At 38.1% G+C, this 23,511-nt stretch overlaps 1 protein-coding gene across 1 annotated transcript; it reads right to left on the bottom strand.

Moving 5' to 3' along the window:
* Positions 1-948: 948 nt before the first annotated feature.
* LOC112540859 (2'-5'-oligoadenylate synthase 1-like) lies at positions 949-12,833 on the bottom strand. The gene is made up of 7 exons (XM_025167844.1): positions 12,669-12,833; positions 7,656-7,842; positions 6,222-6,412; positions 3,431-3,591; positions 3,189-3,313; positions 2,796-2,985; positions 949-1,105 (listed from the first exon to the last, which is right to left on the bottom strand). Exons 1-7 carry the CDS (start codon positions 12,831-12,833, stop codon positions 949-951), a joined length of 1,176 nt encoding a protein of 391 aa, XP_025023612.1.
* Positions 12,834-23,511: the final 10,678 nt, after the last annotated feature.

Genomic DNA, 23,511 nt, shown 5'->3' with positions numbered 1-23,511 from the left:
CAAAGGAGAAGCAACTTTGCCCTCCTTCCACAAGGGGACAAAAAAAGAGAACTTAAAGCACAGTTTTACCTATAATCTAAAAATTCTCCATGTTTCACAACCTTGTGTCCAGTTCTTGAACCATAAAATAGTATACATTTGTACTGGATTTTTTTTTCTTCCAGTTAAGCAAATAACAAGAAAAAATAAAAAAAAAATTTGAGCAGCTAGCCAGCACAGATTTTGTTCCTTTGTTTTACAAATGAGATGGCAATTGTTTGGTTAATATTTCAGTCCACAAAGAAAAGATACCCCAATAGCAAGGGCAGATTACATGGCTGTAATTTCAAGGCTGGCTGGGGAATTCTGGGAGGTGAAGTCTACACATCTTAAAGAGAAGCCTGCTCTATCAACACTCACTTCTTGTAAAGATTAAGCACAGGAAGAAAGGGAAAAGGGAAAAACTAATCTGCCTCTTGTAAGGCAGGAGAAGATAGGAGGGTGCACAGGAGGACAGAAGCTCATCTGATTTTATTTTAGACATAAAATGTAAATTGTTTGAAATCTGTAAGTACACAAGCCCATTGATATGCACTCAATGCTGCCAGTTGCTTTCACCCTAAATTTTCCCCTCTAGCCATTTTTCATCCACCAATTCTAAACCTATGTTTATCTTGGAAGCATGGGATGGAACATCACAGGAACAAAAGCAGTGGGCATTTGTTTGTGGATATGGGGAGGGGAGTAGGAGAAAATGGGCTTTTATAGGAAGAGTCATAGTTTGTTTATGTCAGCTCCTTCTCTGACTCACCCACCTGCCCTCCTATTGTATTCTTGAGGAGGGGAGGAAATTACAAGTAAAATATATGTGTCATGGCTGTTTACCTATCAGTTTCATTTTCATACTCTGGCTTTCTTCTAGCCAGCAGTATGGAGACCTTGCTGATTGTAACAAAGACTTACTTGAGTTCACCAGTTGTTTGTAAAAAGCCAAGGCTCCTTTGCTGTTATGCCATTGAAGAGGGGCTTGAGGAGACTCCGTCTGGCCACGTGGGCTACTTCATCCCAAGCATTGCTATTTTCACATACGTTGAAGGTTGGGTTAACGGGATCCAGCACAAATGGCCTAAGAGAGAGAGAAAATGGCCCATATTGGCAAATGAATGGACATTCAAACATGCTTTGCTACAAGATGGCTTAGTTGAGCCTATGCACCCTCAATGTTCACACATGCACACATCCCCTCTCACCCAGCCTAGGGTTCCAGCTCTCCCTGCTCATCCCTTTCACAAATCTTCTATCTATCATCTCTCTCTCTCTCTCTCAATTTTTATGGCCACCCATCTCAAACAAGTGACTCTGGGTAGTGTACAACAATTAAAAACAGCAAAAATCACAAAATAAATATGCAATCAGCAACCAAGATAAAAACAACAACCATCAACACAACCACTTCATAACTAACACTCTGACTCCTACACCCAGGAACACACTTTTTGTCACACATGAATATTCATCTCCCAGAACAAAGCATACCAATGCTTGTTCTATGAAAACAGACGATAGAGAAGGGAAGCACAGGAGTTTAATATGAGTGATGACCCTCCCAGAAGCAAAACCCCTCTTCAAAAACAAGAGGTGGGAACACAGTCCTCCCCTACCTGGTGTCATTGGGCAATACTAGAACAGAAAGATAAGGAAGAAACCAGTAAAAATTGAAGTTTGCTATTCCTAAATATACTGTATTTTGACAATACAAATTGAAATACATACACATTTGGGCACAAGAGATATAACTATACTGTTTCATAAAGAAAAGTCCCATTTATTTCAGACAGCTTGCCGTGATGAATTAATATGGTTCATAAAACTACCGATCAGGTAGAAGTGGGTACTATCATCAAGGCTAGTTGAACTACAAGCTCTTGATCCCCAAAAGCATGGCCTATAGAAGCTGTTCTTTCTAGTGTCCTGTAATGCAGACAAATATTTCCTAAATAAGTTATAGTCACAAGCTGCAGTTTTAAAGAACCTTGGGCACAACTTACTAGAAGCTAACCTGGCTTTTCCTTAACCAATGACTTTTTATAGTGATAGAAAGTAGAGTTGCCCTGTACTTTTGCTGTAACAAAATGAAGAGGTAGCTAACTATACAGTAGGTTTACTTACCTACTTTGCTTCAAAAACATCTTCTGGAAAATTGGAAAATTTGGTCTGTAATGTTTGTGCCATGTGATACATATTGCTTGATACCGAATCAAAAGCTTCAGAACAGCTCTCATGCCCTGTACAAAGCTGAAAAAGATGGGCTTTCCAGCCAGCTCCCAGACATAAATAGTGATCAGTTCAACTGTATAGGAGGAGGGAAGCCTGCGAAATCTAAATGCAGAGACAGAAATTGAGACAGAGAGAGGAACTGCACACAGTTTCCATGGCAAGAAATGGTTAATAGCAAAGGTTGTAAACCAAAGGGCTAAAAACTCCCATCTGAGGGAGATGGGCAGCATACAAATTTAATAAATAAATGAATAAATAAAATAAAAACCAACAATAGCATTTTGTTTTTAACTTTGGTTTGTTAAACTGTTCCTTGCATGGGAAGAGCTGCAGGCTTAGCTTTTCTATATTATTTCCCCTGCTGCCACCAAGTTTTTTATTTGTTTTCTGATTTCACAAATTACCCATCATATGGAGCTGGAAAAGACATATAAAAAAGATATAACAACCTATGAATCACACCTCTACTATTATAAAATGGGAAAAGATGAGAATCTGAAGATAAAAAAAAAGTGGAGATTTAGATACTAGCAACTTACTTATTTTCTTCGGTTGGTTCAGCAAATGAAGTTTTGAACCAGTGCTTCATTAAACGTATGAAGTCCTTCACCCTCGCTGTTGATGCTTTGACAAATTCAACTTGGTACTTCAATAAGGCCATGGTGTACAGCTGGATTTTATCATCATCACTGCAAAGGTACAGCTTGTGGTAAAAGCTCTCTTTTAAACCTGTTAACACCAAGCAACTTATAAGACTAATGATGCTGCTTTGACCTACTTTACCTTTAGATCTTAACTAAAACCAAACCTTACAGATTGTGAGCTCCTGAAAATATTACATCAATTTAAACTACAATAATGTAGAACTCCCAGTAGTGATGTTTTGGTATGAGGAGGAAGAACCACTTTCCCAAATAACAGCCACATCTTACCTGTTGATAACACAGATGCAAGCACGCCATCGCAAGGCATGATGTCAAATGAGTGGCCATGGTGATTTTTATAACACTTAAAATAGAACCTTAAGGAAAATTTTGTCCGTTTCTGCAAGACTAACCTTAAAGGAGGAAGAAAGTAGAAGATTTAATGATGCTTCTATGCTAAGAGCTTAACTGTAATTAGGAGGGGAAGGCATCAAAGTAGAAGACAATAGAAGACAACTTTCAATTCAAACCTGTTCGTCCATGAGGATTTTATCAGGGCGCTTCCTAACTCTTCTAGTATCTCTGGAGTTGTCCTTTGGCAGTCTTCTAAACTGGCAAAAGCTTTGCTAAAAAGAACTATGTCCACATCAGAAAAGTCTTGGGTATCTGTTCCTTTTATATATGAACCACCCTGTTGCATAGAATATTACCCAAAAAGATAGTTAATACTTGATTTTAACCCACATAGTCTTGAATACTTTACAGCAAAACAGAAACACCAGCTCCACACTTGCAGTATTTTAGGCCATTAGCAGAAAACAGGTGCATCACAGTAAGATGCTAGTAGAAAGGATTACTTCCAGAAAAATAAATCATCCCATGTGTCCAATTGTCTTTAAGGACATGGCTTGGTCTAAGGGCAGGGATCAAGTATGAAGGGGATTGTTTTTCTTTACTATCACCCCCAACAAAAGAACTTTTATCTCATCTCAACTCTAAAATGCACAACTTGGAACTGGAGATATCCAAACTAGCCCATTGCAAACAACTATGGTGCATCATGCAGACTATCTTGTAATTCCAAAGATTTCCTCACTAGCACAAAGAGCCAGCTAAATGAAAGAACTAGGGTCCAGTCTCAAAGGCAATCCCTGTAAGTCATGTGAATGGGGCAATGTCTTGGCAAGACAGGGCCAAGAAGGATATAAGGTAGCATTCTCCAAGTGGGTGCTTCTAGAGGTTTTGGGCTATAACTCAATAAGCCCTATACAGTTTTTGACAATTGTCTTAGCCATAGCACATAGCACAACCAGAGAATATCAAGTTTCATTTGCAATCATTTGTGCATCTTTAATGGACAGTATCATCTCAATATGGATTTTTGTTCCAGTTGATCAATACAGTTACCTCTGCTTTTTATATGATTTGGAAAATGCTGAATTTAAGCTGTTCAACGAGATACTATAGAAATGGACAATTTTCTACCCCTTATGTTAAATTTGTATTCTGAGGGAATATGCCCTCTTGTCATTAAGTAAACCACCTGATTTTTAACCTAGAACGTCTTGAATTACCTCCAGCTTTGTTTACACAGACTTCTTTGCTGATTCATCTGTCAAAGAATCTGAGTGTCTCACAGAGGTTGGAAAACAATTTTGATTTGAACAGCTAAATTTTCTTGCTTTGTTTTTTTTTTTAATGGAGCAATTACTATTTGCTTTTCCTTGTGTAGCCCAACACCACTCATATACTTGATAAATCTCAATGTATATGTCTGGAGATATTTCAGTAGTCAGTGTAACAATGTAGTTCGATACAACATGGCTTACCTCCAGGCACATTTTTCTTTACCCCCACTTTTGCCTGCATTTCTAACAGTCTTGCTTGATGAAGAGTTCTTTGAAATTTGGAACCTTGCCACGATTATATAAACCTTCCATTGATCTAATCATGATATTACTTTGATGTGGATTTTGGGGTTACAGTTAGGACTTAAAAGAAGTTCCTTGAGCCCAGTGATCTGTCCATGGTCCTGTTAACCTGATTTCCCTGAATTCCAGATCTGTATTGGATGACTAGGTCTGCCTGTTCCTATCAAGTGGGCCTTCTGCCGTCTTCTGGATCTTGCTATTGCTGCTGAGTGTTGGCTAGATACATTAGTTATTCATGGACTTTACCACCTTAGAACAGGATAATTAACTATGAAGTTTTAGAGAAAAAGTCCTTAAAGAAATGTGGCATACATCCAGGACATATCCCACACATCATTCATCCATAAAATTAATTGCCTAGGGATGCAAGACTATCATCTGCTTTATCAGTTACATTGCTTCTTACAGATAATACATACAGTATAGCTGTCTTGCATAATACCCATCCATGTGTTCATTTTGTTCCAAATATAATTTGTGAAGCTTCCATATACATAATAGCTCACTGGCATACATATTAATGGAACACATTTGCTCAAATCAGTTTCACATGCTTTTTTCCTTAAACAGAGATTAACTTTAAGATGAAGAATATAATGTATAAAGAAACCTTAAAACACTTGATTAACTCAGACACCAGAGACTTCAAAAGTTCATAAAGCAGCAGTGATTCAAAGGATGCAGAAGTTTTATTTTATTCAAAAATGTATATACTGTTTCCAGTAAGACATTGCCTAATTCTTAATTTTTGTCATAATAAATCATATCCAGTGTTCAGTAATATCTGAACATTAAAGGAGGAATTATTCAGCTCCTATCTTCACCTCAGCCACAGCAACATTGACTGAATAGACTGGAAGATCCAGGCTATTGCAGTAGAAGTTGATGAAAGGGCCACAGATTGGTAATTTACAGAATATCCAAATATCCGTTCAGATGATAAAAATAATATTTTTATCAACATGAAGGGACATTTGTATATTTGGTCAGATACTAAAATAGCCTGAGCCATCTCTCTATCTGAAGGTATGATGCATACATTTCTCTAAGTAAAGCACTGCACACTGAGTAGTCCTCAAACAAATCAGTCTCACTGCAAAGCATTACTCTTGAGAGAAAATATGAAACGGATGATATCAATGAAGAACTGAAGTATATATTTTGTATGTGGTGGCCACTTTTGTGCGGGTTTTACCTTATTTGTTATGACCTGTGATCAAAACAATAAATAAATTGATTGATTGCACACAGACTCACTAATCCACACACAGTTGTGTGGACAAATAATAAAATATGGAATGCCAGATTCAAAAAGAGTAACTTTTTAATAGGGAATAAGAGTGTATTTTTATGATCAATCTCAAGACAGAAGCATAGCAAACATCAATACCTTGATAACGTCAGTTATTGGCAATGGAAACATTTCTTTGATGAATGCAATAATGCCTTCAACGTCTGATGCACAGGCTAGCCTTACAGCACCCAAAATAGGTCTGAGTTTTTCTTCCACAAATATCTTTATCTCCAATGGTGTTGTATATTCCAAGAAGCTATCAGGCTTAAATTTAGTGGCCATCTGAGCTGTATATATATATATATATATAAAAAAAAATCAAGACAAATTACAGGTTTTCCTAAATTATGATGCATGGCTATTCTGCATTGTATTAAGTAACTCATTTGGAGCTTACTATTATCATCAGTACCCTAACATGGATTTCTAAGATAAGATGTAGGTCAGTGTTTCTCAACCTTGCCCACTTGAATATGTGTGGACTTCAACCCCCAGAAATCCCAGGGTTGAGAAATACTGATGTAGGTCTTTATGCAAGAAGGTTCCCTTAGATTCTGGAACACCCTGCAATCAGGGTTTCAGGATGCAAAGAAGCCAAGAGAACTTTGTATGTAAATGGCTGGTGCTATCTGAGCTGGGTGGCTTTGGACCTCTTTTTTCCCACTTTCAATTACATGAACTGGACAACTGAGATAGCTGTTCACAGTACCAAGGTTTTGTGTGACTGTGAAGAGATAACACATCCCTTCATATCAGAGTGAATTTCCTGAATACTATCTGAGGCCAGGAAGTCTTCCCCTCAAATCCTTGTATCCCCAAGATGTTCTTAACTTTAACCCAGTCCTACCCAGCATATTTTAGTCAGTCAAAGAAGAGTGAGGTAACATGCAAATTACATGTTTTTATCTGAAATCTTTAGACCTAAAAGAATTCCCTCCAGTCAGGCATGTCATATGAACAGCTGATCCAGTTGCTAACTGCCCCTTCTCCGTTGTGAGACAGAGATGGTCCTAGAAAAGCTAAGCAAAAATAGAGCATCTCTAGGAACTTTGTCTCTGTTACATGTTAATTTTCATTCCCATATGGCCATATATGGGAGTGAAAAAAAAAGGAGGAGGGGGGTTTGGTTGGGCATGGCACCTGACTCTCCATAGTGGCAATGTGAAAAAAAATCTAGAAAGTAACAGCCTCCCATTTGCTTTTGAGGTAGGTCAGAATTCTCATGAGAAAATGGTCACTCAATAGTTGACTGGGTCACTGGAGATTGTTGCACAGCCAATGTACAGAGATGTGTCCATAACCAATATATGGAACACAACCACCATATATTTAAGCAGTTTGCCCTGTTGTACTGAGCATTATAATTTAGTAGTAACTTTTATAGTAGTTTTGGAAGGCCATAATTTGCACACCCTGCTACTATATAGGAAAATGAAGCATGTGGGTCAGCTTTAAAAACTAGAATTCAAATCCCACAGACCTTTAGCAGTGCGAAGACTTCGGAGCTAAAGTGCAGAATAAAAACATCACCTCTTTTATTGGCTGTAAAGTGGTGCTTCTGCTTCTCATGGTGTTCTCTGGCATGGACTGATCCAAACCGTTTGCAGCACATTCTGCAAGAAGTGGCTGTTCCCACGGCTACAAATTTTGTTTCCCTTTTCAGATTCATATTCCAGCAACTCCTTTGATTGTTAGCCAGCACCATTCCATGCTCAGCCTGTTAAACAGCAACCTATATGAGTGAATTAATACTGAATCGCCTGAATCAGGAGACAGAGAAATTAATAATGGGAAGAAGAGGATACATAAGAACATTTTAAAAGCCCTATTGGAACAGACTGAAAACCATGGTAAAATAGTATTCTGTTTCTACAGTGGCCAACCGGATACTCATGGGAAGTTTGCCAATTTTACACAGAGGCATTATCTCCTCTTCCTATACAAGAGGTATTAATTGGAATTACAGGTAGTCCTCATTTAGTGCCCACAACTGGGACCAGCTGCACAGTCATTAAACAAAACTATCAATAAGTGAAACTGTAACTGTGCTTATGATCTTACTTCAGCTTTCCTTTGCTTTACAGACCTGTAAAGGTCCTAAATGTGAGGATTGGTTGCAAAGTTACTTTTTCATCACTGTCATATCTGTCAATGGTCACTGTCTGAGGCAGTTGCTAATCAGGGACTACCTATAGTAAATATCTATCATAACTAGTTGCTCTGACTTCCAGGGAAGCAATGGCAGACTGAAAACAGCTCTGCAAGAGTGAAGCTGATCGCTGCAGCAGAAAGAGGAGCCAATGAATTGGCTTATCAGAGCCCCTCTCTGGATTAAGGAAAGGACTAGGATCACCCACAAGTTTGCTTCACACAGAAGCTCCTTGTGAAGAGATCATAGAATAGCAGTCTCCACTGGGTTTGAGAGCTCTGGGAGCTGGGGGAAAATCATCATGCCTAAGCCACAGTTCCGTGCCTTCAAAAGGACACCAGTTTGCCCACTTCCTCTCTTAATTACCTTAGGAAATTACTTGTTACTGATCTTTTGGATGTTAAGAACCTTCTGAAGGGCAAGTTTCATGATGTGGGAGAGCTTCCTTCTATCTTGGATGAAAGAAATTGCATGTAAATTTAAGGATTAAAAAGAAAAAAATTAATTTTTGGAAAACAGCAAAAGAGGGACTAGAATGTTGATTTTGGAAACTTAAGGGGACAGATGGACTTGAAAGAATATTTCCTGTGGCTTGTTTAAAATTTTAGAAAAGTATATATGAAGATTTTGAAATGAATTGTAAGAAATCCTCCTGTGGGAAAATTTTGCTGATTGGAAAATAAACATACAATAAGAGAGGACTTTGAAGGTTGACTAGAGGGAACCAGAGAGAACTAAGGATTACAATTAAAGGAGAAGAGACCTATTAATACAACGGAGCAATATTATCTGACTATAGAAGAAATTAAGGCTATCTGGGAACAATGTACTCAGAAATTACTTTCAAGATTGTCTGCCACTATAAAAATGGATCTGATAGAGGCTACAGAAGAGGAACAGATTTTACTGGACAAATTAGAAACTAAGGCTGAATTGAATGTGGATTTGAAAATGGATTTTTAAAAAATGCCAGACTACAAGAGTGATATGAAAAAAGATGCCACAGTGGATTTACAAATGAAACCAAAGGGGACATACAAGTAATAAATGAGAAGAGAGACTTGGATAGCCTTATCTTGGATTTACAAAAAGGACATGTTAAACTACTGAAGCTGTTCCTGAGAGGAGACAAAGAGAAATCAACATTATTATTTGACAGGATTAAAGATCAAGCTTTTTAAAAGTAAATGGAGGGAATACAAAGTTAATTTATTTGACCAGGGTTAAAATATAGATGTTGTGGTTTTTGGTAACTATTAATGGAATTTCTTTTTGACCAGGACTGGATGACGAGATTTTAAAGATTTGTTTATAAAGGGGGAGATATTTCTTTTGCTTTATTCCTCAGAGAAAGTGATAAATTGGAATACAAAATGGAATTATTTGATTAATGTTAAAAATAGATATATGTTATTACTTCTGGTAGCTCTTATGGTAGCTCTTATGGACTTTTGCTGAATAGGATTGAATGATGAGTTTTTACAATTTGCTTATTGATAAGAGATGAGATATGGGAAGAAGATGCTTTACAAGATCCAACATGGGTTTACTAAGAATAAATCATATCAAACCAACCTGATCTTTTTTGATACTGACTAGTTTAGCCGACCATAGGAATTTGATAGACACAATGTATTTTGATAGCAGAAAACCATATGACAAAGACTTCTCTGTGATTCTAGTAGAGAAGAGGGCAAAATGTAAGTAGTAAGAAGAATTTCAACAGGAAGAAATCAGAAGTCCTGTGGGTGGGAAAAATCAAAGGCATGAGTATAGGGTGGAGGAACCATATTGGTAAGACTACATGCAAACAGAATATGGGTATCTTGCTATATCACAAGCTGAACGTGAGCCAAAACTTTGACACAGCTATAAATCATCATCATCATCATCAGAAAGGAGGAAATACCATCAAGGCAATTAATACCTGGGCAATTCCAGTTATTACACAGCTGGAATAGTGGACTGGACTCAAGCAGTACTAGAAGCCCTGGATAGGAAGACCAGAAAAATAATGACAATGAATCATGCCCTTCATTCATGCAGCGATGTTGACAGATTCCATTTACCACAGAGCATTGGTGGGTGTGGAATGTTGCAAGTACACCAGACAGTTGAAGAAAAAAAATGGCATTGGAAGAATATCTGAAGGACAGTGAAGAAGATGCACTGAAGCTAGTACACCATGAAAGCTTACTGAATACTGAAAAGACCAAACTGGCCTACAAGAAAGACCAAATGAAGAATAGAAAAGAGACATGGCTGGTAAGGCAAAGTATTACATGGCCAGTACACAAAAAAACTAGCAGGCAAAGCAGATAACAACAAGACCTGGCAATGGCTAAGGGCAGGAAAGTTGAAGAAAGAGACAGAGGGGCTAATTCTGGCTGCACAAGACCAAGCCTTAAGAATAAATATATACAAAGCCAGAATTGAGAAGATAGCAACAGACAGCAAATGCCACCTCTGCAAAGAAGCTGAAGAAACAGTGGACCATCTAGTTAGCTGCCTCAAGAAGTTCACACAGACTGACTACAGACAGTGACATGACAAAGTAGCTACAATAGTGCATTAGAATATCTGCAAGAAATATCCTTTGCCTGCAAGCAAGAACTGGTGGGACCATAAAACAGACAAAGTAGTAGAAAGTGAAGAAGCTAAAGTGCTCTGGGACTTTAGAATTCAACCCAACAAGCACCTCCCACATAACTCCCCAGACTTAACAATTGTTGATAAGAAAGACAAAAAAAAGTCTGGATATTGAACATTGCAATACGTAGAGACAGCAGAATAGAAGAGAGAGAACTGGAAAAAAATCACAAAATATAAAGCCCTGCAAATAGAAATAGAACGACTGTGGCAAAAGAAAGCAAAGATTGTACCGATAGTAATAGGCATCTTGGGTGAAATCTCAAAACATCTCAAGCACCACTTGAAGACCATTGGCATTGACAAAATCACCATAAGTCAATTGCAAAAGGCAGCTTTACTTGGAACAGCTTACATCCTGCGACGATACCTTTAACACCATCAAACAACATCTACCTATCCCAGGTTCTTGGGAATAGGTGGATAAAAATATCAAATCCAGTCTAAACAACTGGCTGATTGTGCGACCAACAACAAAAATAATAGAATCTTATGCTACAACAACAGGAGTGTAGTGTCAAGATGACAATAAATAATTGTTCCTTTCCACTCTGCACCAAACCTAAAATTTTGAAATCACATTTTAGGAAGGACACTATTAAGTTGGAGTATGACTAGAAGAGAGCAACCAAAAATTATAAGGGGCCTGGAAGGAAAAATGTATGAGGAACAGGTGGAGTTGTTGAGTATATTTAGTCTGAAAAAGGCTAAAATTGCAGGGATACATGGTAACTGTTTTCAAGTGTCTGACAAGCTGCCTTGTAGGAGATGAGGGAGAGCTGTTCCAAAGGACGAGAGGAGAAAAAATGGATCTAAATTACAAGGAAGCAGATGTCAGTTGGGCATCGGGAAAAACTTCCTAATTGTAATAGCTGTTCAACAATCCAACAGGCTGTGTCAGGACAAGGTGGATGCTCCACTGGAAATGTGAGGCTATATGGCCATCTGTTGAGGAGGCTGTAGTAGAGGATTTCCATCCTGAGAATTCTATGCTTCAATGAGATGCAATATGTACACTGACAAGTGCCTTGCTCAGCCACTTGGCCACCTCATTCAGCACCATCTGCAGCTTTTGGAGTAAGCACAAGGATAGCCCCATATATTCTGCATTACAATAATATGAAAGTGAAGTAACCATTCCACGAACAATTACAGCTATGTCATCTCTGTTCCGGAAAGGGCACAAAGCACATAACCGGTATACAACCAAAGCTAGCAATAGCCATTCCTAGCCACAGAGATTACCTGGGTGAATGTAGCATCCTCCATCAATTCATTCTTTGACTCAGTCCTTAATTCATACAAGTGGCATTCCATCCTTTTTCCATATGCTCTTCAGAATAGGTAACAATAATAAAAATACTTAGAATCTTACTACAAAAGAGGGGAGGAGAGTGCAATTGGAAACGGAAAGCTTGAGGGAACCTTGTCTCCTAAAAATGACTCTCAGAAAATAAGGGAATTTGTAAACAGCTTCTTGTGTTGACCTTAATGCCTGAATAATTCATATTTTCATAAGCAGCCTCCCAGATTGTCCAGCATTAAACCAATAATGCTTAGAAAGCAATCAATAACCAATCCTGATCTTTCAACATAATATGCTCCTAGTATAGTAGCATTCTGGTGCTGCCTTTTCCTTTCTTTTTTTTCCCCAAATAACACTTCCAGATACTTGTAAAGGTCATTCAATAACAACAACAACAGAACTGAACTAAGAATGAATAAGGTAACATCTTCCATCTTACCTCTGAGTGATGTGAAGGAACCTCTCGTAAAATCTCCACACCACATGTTTCACAATGAACCCTCCCAAGATGCTTAGCATGAAAATGGTACTTCAGAGCTGCACGACTGACAAAGTCATTTCCACATCTCTCACAGTTATAAGATTTCTGTTTTAGATGCCACATTCTGTAAAAACACAGAACCATGCTTTTGAAAAGAACCTCTTAACACTTCTGATCACAATACAGTAATATAACTACTATGCACATAGGAGCAACTAAATCTGAATAAATTGCCCCAGATCTCAGACAGTCTCCACATTTAGAATCAAACCGATCCAGTTCTGATCAGCTTGGAACAACACTCCTAAACCATCTAAGTAATTTATTTTAAGAGTGCTCATTTCTTTTCCAGTTTGATTTTTGTGTCCTTAGTTTAAAGGGTCAATTGCAAAGGAGAGATTTTCTGCCAAAAAGAAATCCTACCTTGCCAAAGCCATTGTGTCCTTATTTCATGCAAGTGTGTTTGTTTCTGTGTTGCCCAGTTACACTGCCAGGTGTACAAATCATCTCTGTACCACCCCTGGTGGCTTAGAATTGTGGGTATTGTAGTTTGTGCTACCGTAGTAAGAGACTCGAGTAATTTGTCTCACAAGGACTTCATAATGAACTTGGCTCTAATAGCACTGAAATAGTAGCCATAAACATACAGTGTGCATTGCAGCTCCTTTGGGGCTGTTGTGCATTTTACAGTGACTGGAAGAGGAGTTTGACATGAGACATTCATATTATTTATTTATTGCCATTAAAATCCCTGATTTTTTGTACAATATATAACTGGAGGTTTTGGAAATGTGGGCAATGCTTTGTCACCAATTATTGGGTGTGTTTTTCTCTCATATTTCCACCGCTTAAGCTGTTTGATTAATATGTCAGTGGAGAAGCAGCAGCAGCTCCTGTTGCTTTGTTAGCACAGAAACAACTGGCAGGAATGAAGGGCTGGAATCCGCACCATTTCCTGCAGAGTTTATTGAATGATAGCATTTTGAAACCCAAGTACTAGGCAGGTTACAGCAAGTCAAGAATTAATTCTGTAAATTAAGGCAAGAAGAAAGCAGGATTGTGAGCTCTTTCTGTTCATTTACTTCTGCATGCTGAAAGGCAAGAATGTACATTAAGCCATGGTTTGCTTAATTTATGGTCTGATGAACAAATCACTACACTGGATTTACACCACATGCTGTTTGCATTAAACTGCTATTTTGTTATCTTAAATATTTATACTGCTTGCTACTGTTGGGATTCTCTGTGCTGTTATTTCTGTGTTTTTTATTGATGGTATGAGTTGCCCAGAATTACGAGGAGGATATTAGTGTTAGCAAATAATAATAAATAATAAAATGTGATTTGCAAAGGCAAAATAGGGCTGGGTTCACACAACATGCTAAGTCCAAATCAAGCAAGCCTTACTATACCTTAGTCTGATGCATGAACCTGATCGCTGCCTTATTGCCAAATCAGACCATTCATCCATCTCCCGTATCATGGCCTCTATAGTTTGAGGGCTGCTCTCCGGGGCTTCAGATAGTCTGGGGTAGATTCTTCTCTAGAGGTAATTAAACCTAGGCACTTCTCTGGCACTAAACTACAATCCTTTTCTTTCAGGACCTGGAGTTAACCTCTACTTTTATTTGAGAATTTGGAAATGAACTCTACCATTCTATATGTTATTCAGAAGCAATTATGACTGGAGCAGCATGTAAGGCCAGTAAATAAATAAATAAATAAATAAAATGTTCTGATCGTACCCTGGTTCCAAATCTCTTTTCATTGCTAAGATTGGCCTTTGGCTACATCAATGTTTCTCAACCTTGGGAATTTTAAGGCGTGGACTTCAACTCCCAGAATTCCTCAGCCAGCAGGGGTGGCTGGGGAATTCTGGGAGTTGAAGTCCACACACCTTAAAGTTCCCAAGGTTGAGAAACACTGGGCTACATGAAATAGAATCTCACAGTATCTCTTGGAAAGTATATTCCCACAAGGCAAAGGCAACCTGATCCTAATAACCCAGAGAAGGACACTTGTCAGGCAGCTGGCTTTGCTCTTCCAGTGGCAGAAGGAACCGTTATAAAGTCTAGTCCTGCAGTTGTTTTTCCTTCTCCATCCTATTTTTTTTTTCCTTTGCTGTTTGAGATTGTCGTATTACTGATCTGGATAAGCCATTGTGGGAGATTTTTTCAGCTGAAGAAATGAGGTAAAAATGCCTTAAATAATCAATTCCCATAGATATCACCCACTAACAAGAAAGGTTCCTGTTTGTTAAAGATGCTGTGTCTAGACAGTAGAAGATATAAAAAAGGGATTTATTGAAACTGAACAGAGACAAACAATAATACTTCGTCTGTTTAAGAAGCAGCAATCTTGTTTAAAAGTCTCTTGTATTCTAAAGAGACTTTTAAAGTTTCTGCTTCTTAAACAGTCTACTTACATTACTATAAAATATACACATATATGTATGTGTGTGTTTATATCTATGTGATGGAGAAACAAGGTTACCTTCCATCCTGGTGTCATATTTCAACAAATTTAAATTACAAGTATATTAAACATTAATCTGAAAGGATTTTGTTAAAATTTCAGAGCTATTCAGAAAACTTCAGGCTTTTATGTCCTGCTCTTTTTGAAGTCAGGAAAGTAGGCCGAACCTTCTGATTTTAAGCTGTCATTGAGTACAGAACACTGGTCAGCTAGGAATTCTCAGAGCCTGGAGGTGCCAGGCTGGAGAAGGACTGGTTGATAGAACTAGAACCAGAACCAGAAGAATAAGAACAAGGGAACATGGAAGTCACACCTGTCTGATTCTTGAGTACAGCTGCTTGAGATAGCAAGTATACTTAGTATTTTTATATTGCCTGGGCTAATTGAACCCAAGTATATCTTTCAGTGCAAGAAAATACTAGCAGGAGGAATGTCATTGCCCAGTTTTGCCCAGAATAGGAAGAGCTGATAATTTTTTTACGCATGAATGTGTAAATTTGATTTCTTGGATTATCTGATTATCTGTGCAAGTATATCACAACTGATCATTAAATCAAAGAAAAGAAAATGGTGCTATCTTTTTTTAAGGCCTTTCGGGGAGAGCTTTCTTCAAGATGTCTTTATGCATCCATTCCTTTAGTGCTAGTGATTTAGTTGCCTTAAAAAGATTTCTTACCTATTCCATTCAAGCTCTCTTCAAAATATTCCCCTTGGTCTCAGCTTCCCAACACTCTCAGTGTTGCTTGCTGTCTCTGCCAGTCTCATAATATGTCAATTATGATGTGTGAAACTGAGGCTACATCCATCCACCCTGCCAATCATAAATAATCACCATTACCTATATAGACCCATTACAACTAACTTGTCATTTTCCCTTTTCCCTAAATGTTACATGGACTTGAGAAAGAAGCACTGAGTGCACATTCCAGCACAGTTTGTAAGGAATACTTTTCAAAAATGTTCAGTCTACCAAATAATAGTGCACATCAGCCAAAAGAGCTTACAAAGCTGTAGGTAAAAACCATGATAGAAATGCAAAACAAGAAAAAAAAATCTAGCTTACTGTAAAAGCTTCCCACCCAAAGTCTATATCCTTGTTGATAAATTTTTTATATCAGCTAATAGCTATTGAAGAAAATCTCCAAAGATGTGAAAGGAAGGTAGAGGTTAAAAGCTGTAGGGCCAGAAAAGAGCATTATTGTGTGGAATTAGGAAGTGATCTCTTCCACAGGGTAAAAGATCCCCCACCCCAGTTTTGTTATATTTACATTAGGCACGGGGCACTTATGATCAAATAATGACATAATAACCCTGCTATAGCTTTGTATTTCATCCTGCTCTGCTGCATACCTCCTTCTGTCTTCACTCCTAAAGAAAACCCAACCAACGCATGTATTTTCTGCATTGTTGTGGAGCAAGGACATAATAAACATGGATATTATGTTATTCAGCTTCAGCAGATTACCTGTTATTCAAATCAGGATCACTGAAACACAACAAGAAAAAAAAAAGGTTTGAGAAAATGTATGGACAGTTGGTTAGTGCTGCATTAGAAAGAGGAGAGAAGTTGATATTAAAACTAGGAAGGGGAGATGGGGGGGAGGGAAAGTCAAGATGGTAGCCCCAATCATGTGATCAAAGCTCCACTAGCACACTGACTCGAGTTCCTGGCTGAAAGGCAGGATATAAACCTAATAAATAAAATAATAATTTTTAAAACTTGTTTAAACAACAGCCCTTGTTGAGGAAAAAATGTTCTTTGTTCATCTTAATCAAGAATTCATATCATGTCATCAACAGATTTTACTGTCGATGTCTTCCATCTTTTCCTCTTATATTTTGCATACATAATTGTGGCATATTGTATTTATTATATGAAGAGGCTAAAAATCATAATTATGGCTGTATCCATCACAGACAGTTTTTAGGTCCTTGTGTAGATTATTTTTCTTTCCCTGGAGCAAGTTTCTGTTCCTGTGATTCTCTTGGCCTTTTGATTTTTTAAATAAATAGTGAAATAGCAATATTTGCTGTAGAAAAAGAAAAAAAAATAAAGAAAACTTGTATAATACTGTTGCAGAGAAGCAGAAGCTGGTGCAAACAAGTCTATTCATTATTAATCCTTTAGCTTCACCTTAGGATGATGTGCATCAGGTCACAGAGCCCCCAGCCATCCCTTTGTTGCTGTTGTTGGTCTTAATATTTGAAACTTTGCTGAAGTGAAGGGGAAACATGACCTGTTTGAGAAAAACCTTAATATCTTGGGATCCCACAGGAAATGAAAGCTGAAAATATTGGGGATTCCACTGCCAGTAATGTCACTGCCACGTCCTCTCATGGCCTGCGGTGGTTGAAAAATACTTTGAAAAATATGCAATTCTTGGTCAAAGAAAGGTTATTCACCCATATTTTACAATCTGAACTTAATGAGCTTGCTAGAATCCCATCTTAGACAGTTGTATGTGTTGGTTGGGAATACTATCATATATTTTAAAGAGCCAGTTTAGTGTAGTGGTGAAGGTGCTGGCCTAGAAAGCAGGAGACTGTGAGTTCTAGTTCTACCTTAGGCATGAAAAACCAGCTGGGTGTCTTTGGGCCAGTCACTCTCTCTCAGCCCACCCCACCTCATAGGGTTGTTGTTCTCAGGAAAATAGGAGGCAAGAGTATTAGGTATGCTCGCTGTCTTGAATTGACCAAAACATACATAAAAAAGGCAGAATAAAAATCTAATAATAAAGAATATATTTTCAAACTTAAGGAAGAACATGAACATTTGTGACTACATAGAAGCATTTTTAACTAATGAAAGTTAGCTGTAAATATCTATAGTATCTATCTAGCTATAGGTATTTCAGAAACTTGCTGGAAAGACACATGACAGTTCTAGTCCTGATGTGGCCAGACACTTAATGAACATTGTAAGGGACAATCATTCATCTGAAAAATAACCTGGATAACAACCATTTTACTGTTACCCAAGAGCACAAACAAAATAATCTGTTCTAAATCTGCCAGCATTTAAATACAATTAAAAAACTGCTATTTCATTTTTTAAGAATTGCCCCACGGTTTGTTATTGTAAACATACACAATATAGTCAGATGTTGAAACAGAAATGTGTACCATGTGGAGGAATAAAATAACTCCATGAAATGTGATATTGAAGGTCCAGGAGTTAACATATACAACCGGATGCATAAATGCATACAAAAGTGTATGGCTAGATGAGACATTGTGGTTATATATTTCAGAGTAGAATGAATGATAGCATCAGCAAAAAAAGGAACAGTGAAAAAAACCTGTTCCCCTTTTAATAGGGATCAAGCAAAAGATGTATAATCATGTAACAGGACCTCAAACTTTGGCTTCTTGAAGCACGTATAAAAATGAACTTTAGGTTAATTATTATTGTATTGTATTTTATGTAGCATTTGAAAGGCACACAGAACTCAGCCTTGCTGAATTTGTACTGGGCAAAACTATAATAATTATTCAGAAGTGGAGAACTTTTACCTAGATGGTTTTAATGAGAGATTGTATTTGTTCTAGCTGCATGCAAAATAAGTTGCATCAGACAATAAAGAACAGCTTGGTAGGAGTTAGTCTTGGAGCTGGAACTGGGCTCATATTTGCATTAGGCCATAAAGCTAATTAAACTAGATAGTATTTTCCAACCTGATTTCAATGGAGGTTAAAATAGAGGGAGAAAGACTATCTGCATTGTATTAACCTTTTTGGATTAAAGGTGAGAATAAATGTAATAATTTAAATATTTGATAGTGTTTTGCATCCTGTAGGCATATTTTGACTAACAGACCCTCACTCTTTCAAAAAGGTGTAAGTGTTCTTCCAGATGTTAGTGAGTTACAGCTCCCACCATCTTTCACCATTGGGCATGGTGGTTAGCAGTTGATACTCAGCAACACTGGGGAAGCTTCAAATTCCTCATGCCTAATTTAAACCAACTGTATCTGTAGCATCAAATGGAAGGTTTTAGAAACAAGTACTGCATAGGTCTGGTTCACACATTGTTCTAAGCCATTGTTGAATGGTTTATTGAATAAATTACAGTTAGTGGGATTCACATAAAATGCTAAGACAAAAAAAACACAGTTGATAAATCAGAATGGCTGGGTTATCATCCCACACTAAGCCATAACAAACCACAACCAAAATGCTTGGGATCATACCATGTACTAAGCAAAACTCACTGCACATTATATTTAGTATGAGATGTGTACCTAGTCACAGTGTGCAAGAACATGCAACTTACTGAACAGAAGCATTGTAACAGGCTGGTTTACATATAGCCATATTGCTGTCTGGTCAAGAAACTGACCTGAGAATGTCTGCTCAAGCCATTCTCTATGTTTTGCTAGTGATGTGCTGTAAATCAGAAAGTGGAACTGAACCACATCTTTGCTCTTTATACTCAGGGATTAAACTGAGACTAAGAGATGCTGGAAGAATAGAAGTAGGTAAGGTTATACAGTGGATCATAAAATGGGAGACTCTCATGTATGCTGCCCTGAATATGCTGAAAGAAAAACAAGACACTCATGTAACAGAGTTCCAGATCTCAACTGGGAACTTACTATAAATTCAAAAATGAGACCCACAGTAAGGTTTCTTTTCTGAGTCACTAGATCTCACCAGATAGTTACAGCTACTGCCATGTCAAGGAATGTATGAAGGCTTCAAGAGGTGACTATAGCATATAAATAGTCACTTAACAATTTCTCTTGGAACTATTAAATGAGAGATTATCTTAGCTAGCCATGCATACTCTTGAGTGAAAGGAGAACACTTCAGATTCAGAACAAAAATTTGCTGTCAAACTCTTCAAACACATTTTGGTTACAGAGCTAATGCTGGGCGAGTGTACTGTACAGTGAGCTTTGGGAGAAGAAAAATGTTAAACGTTTATGCTGCTACTGAATAATTTTGTTTTTAAGCTTAGAAGTACCAAAATGCAGATGTTAACAATTTGTAGTTGAGCTCCTGGTCACATTCAATAACACTGAAGCTTTTTTCCCCAAAACTTCCTTAGCATAGTTTCCTTTTGCTTTATGTTTTATTAAGGAATGTATATCCTTATGCAAATCTGAGTAACTTTGAAAAACTCACAGTGCAAGTTTGAGAAAGCTAAGTAGCTTAACGTAGTATACACTAATCCGTTATTTGAGTCATATTTGAAAACCACAAACAAACAGGAAAAAGAATATTAAGGTTGGAGATTTAAGATAGTTGAAGGGGCTCTTCCTGCAGAAAGCAGATCTGTTTATTTCTGATTTACTAGCGTAACTGCAGTGTTAGCATTTCATGTTTTAAAGTTTTCCTATCAGTCAACCAGTTTGAAATACATCATCTCTTCTTGATGCAGAAAATGACCTGCTTTGAGGAGGGTAATATAGGAAATGGAAGTTAGGTTGGCTGACTATCATTTCCAGGTGGGAGCACTTGAAAGGGGGGGGGGGAAGAGAACATTTATTTATTTTTACATTTAGGCTCAGTGATGCTGGTTTGAATGCTATACCAATAATTAAACAGAGTTATCAGATCTTGGTAGGAGAACAGGCTATAAAATGTGGTTTTTCTTCCTGTGTGGTTCACATGAAGGCCACACAGGATGTCAAATCCTTTTTGTCCTCATTTTGTCATGATTACAAAACAGCAAGGGAAAGTGTAGAGAAAACAAATCCACCACCCACATCTCCAAAGTGGCAGAATATACAAACCAGGAATAAATCTTTTCATTTACCTCTGCAAAGCTGCAACTGGGTCTGTTGAACATACTAAGCATGATCCAGGCAACCACTTTTTAGACTGTAATGTGCAAATTGAGCCTGTGAGATTAGTTGATGGTAGCAACCCCCCAAATCGAACATACCATAATTCAGTTGACTGTTGGATAAGTATGTCATGTATAAACACAGCTCTTGTGTTTTGATTCCAAAGATCATGAACTTTAATCAACTAAAAATGTAGGCCAGAGGGGCAACCTTTAGGGAGTGCAAAGGGTTCACTGGAGATGGAAGTAATGCTAAGGGGGGAAAGCTAGGATTTTCTTTCTCCAGATTTCTTGAGTGGAGTCTTTTTTAAAAGCTATGTTAAATTATGTTGAAAAACTCTTGATCTGTTTTTCCTAATGCAGGGAGTCTCTGGAGTCAGCAAAAAAGGATTTGGGAACTGTGTGCCCCTCCCTCCCCCCAAATATTACCATTCTGTTAGAATTATTTGCCTTGTTGCTATATCTGGGTCTGGAAAGTCCAGTCATACAGTTCTCCTAGATGAGGTCAGCTCTCCTTAGGTAGAAAGAGCTAAATTATTTTGGATGTCCTGAAAAGGCAGCAAATTAGTCTTTACTTATTACTAGGTTTGATTCCTAGGAAGACAAACTGGTGGGATTTTCTGCCTTTTGACCTCAACTTTTAGTAATCAATTTATATACTATGTATCTCAAAGCAGCAATGATTATGTCAGCATCACTTTACACAAGAAACTTTTGTGGGAGTGAACACTCTTTGCAGTTCCACCTTTGTTTTCCAAGCCATTTGACTTTCCATGTCCTTGGATTGCTGAACGAAGTTAACTATATGGTTGTATATATATGTATATGTATGTGTGTATGTGTGGGCATGTATATATACACACACACTGTATATGAATGAAAGAGGACTGAAGGCTCAGAAGCCACATTTTTCAGCTACTGCATCTCACCTGAATAAATATGTGCTTGCTTCATTCTTTTCTTCTGCTCCCCAAGTGTTTTGAGACTAGTGGAAAGCCTTTAGCCGATAGGTTTCAGGATTTGAAGACAACAGGTGCACACCAGGGTGAACATCAGAGATCTTATTGCATATAGATTATTAGAATTATTGAAGAAAATATATATATACCAGACTGCATTGCTTAGCTTGTTAGGAACCCATGGAGCCAGCTGTCTGCTGTGCAACACCTTCCTAGGTTTTCAGATCTACCCCTAGGCTCAATGTCCTTTGCCAACTTTTTAATACATGTTCAGAATATAAGAGATATGAATAGTACAGCATCTGCTTTGATGGCACATGTTATCAGTGACTTGATTATAACTCAGACAGTTGACTGACAGAAATATCTTAATTAAGACATTGTTACTTATCCTTCCTTCTCCAAAGTGATGAGACCACAATCTGTGAGTCTTTAAGTGAACATGGGAGTAGGGGATTTATCATATGCGGGCAGAGAAAAAGTGCCCCACCCCACTGTAGCAGCTCAACACTTCTTCTGCAGTGACACTACACCAAGCGTTTCAGTTTTAGCATCCTTCCTTATGTTATATGTAAGAACTGCCAGACTTCCCACCTTTGGCCATGCTGCCTGAACTTCTAGGAGTTGCAGTTCCTGTTCATCCAGAAAGACTCAAGTTGGGGAAAGCTGTTATATGCATTTTCAGTACAAAAGCAAAAAGCCAACTGGAGGTGCTTTAAGAGTTATTTACAACAATCAGAAGGGTCCTAAAGGCTGTTGGAGAGGAACAGATGGCAAGCCACCAATTTGAGCCATAATAATTTTGCAATTCCCTCTCCCCCCATCAGTGAAGCAGTGTTTGAACAACTCAGAAGAGAAAAATGCTTCCAAATGTGTGGGAGTCATGTAACACTTGGCAGCAACTTCTTAAACCACTGTATCTTTTGTATGTCTGCCCTCTACAGTTGCATAGCCCTGGGAAAAGACATATGTGGGTTAGCCAATAGTGCTATGTGAATGTCCAAAGCACCTTTTTGCCATTACTCTTAAAGAATGAATGAATGAATGAATGAATGAATGAATGAATGAATGAATGAATGAATGAATGGAATCTCCCCCCCCCCCCAATATATAATATATAAATAAATCCCCTCTCACCCCTATGGGTGGTATGCTTCTTCCTCAACCTCAGGTCCTCTACCAGAGGCCTGGGAGTTTGAGGGTTCTGCACAGTATCTCAGCTGTTCGTAGCACTGCACTCTTCTGGACAGACAGCTCTGATGTTGTTCCTGGGATCTGTTGGAGCCACTCTCCCAGCTTAGGAGTCACACCCCTGAGTGCTACCACCACCGGGACAACTTTGGCTTTTACTTTCCACATCCTCTCCAGTTCTTCCTTCAGGTCCTGGTACTTCTCCAGATTCTCATACTCCTCCTTCCTGATGTTGCTGTCACTTGGCTCATCTATCACCACCGCTGTCTTCTGGTCCTTGTCTACTACCACGATGTCTGGTTGATTGGTCAGTACCTGCCTATCCATCTGGATCTGGAAGTCCCACAGGATCTTAGCCCTGTAACTCCCCATGACCTTCTATGGA

This window comes from Python bivittatus, unplaced genomic scaffold (assembly GCF_059951505.1).
Source record: "Python bivittatus isolate LINGU-HERP-01145 unplaced genomic scaffold, Pbiv_v1 ctg000850_np1212, whole genome shotgun sequence".
In the NCBI taxonomy this organism is placed as follows: Eukaryota; Metazoa; Chordata; class Lepidosauria; order Squamata; family Pythonidae; genus Python; species Python bivittatus.
Note: the sequence above shows the minus strand (reverse complement) of the source record. Positions and strands in the feature narration are given on the sequence as shown.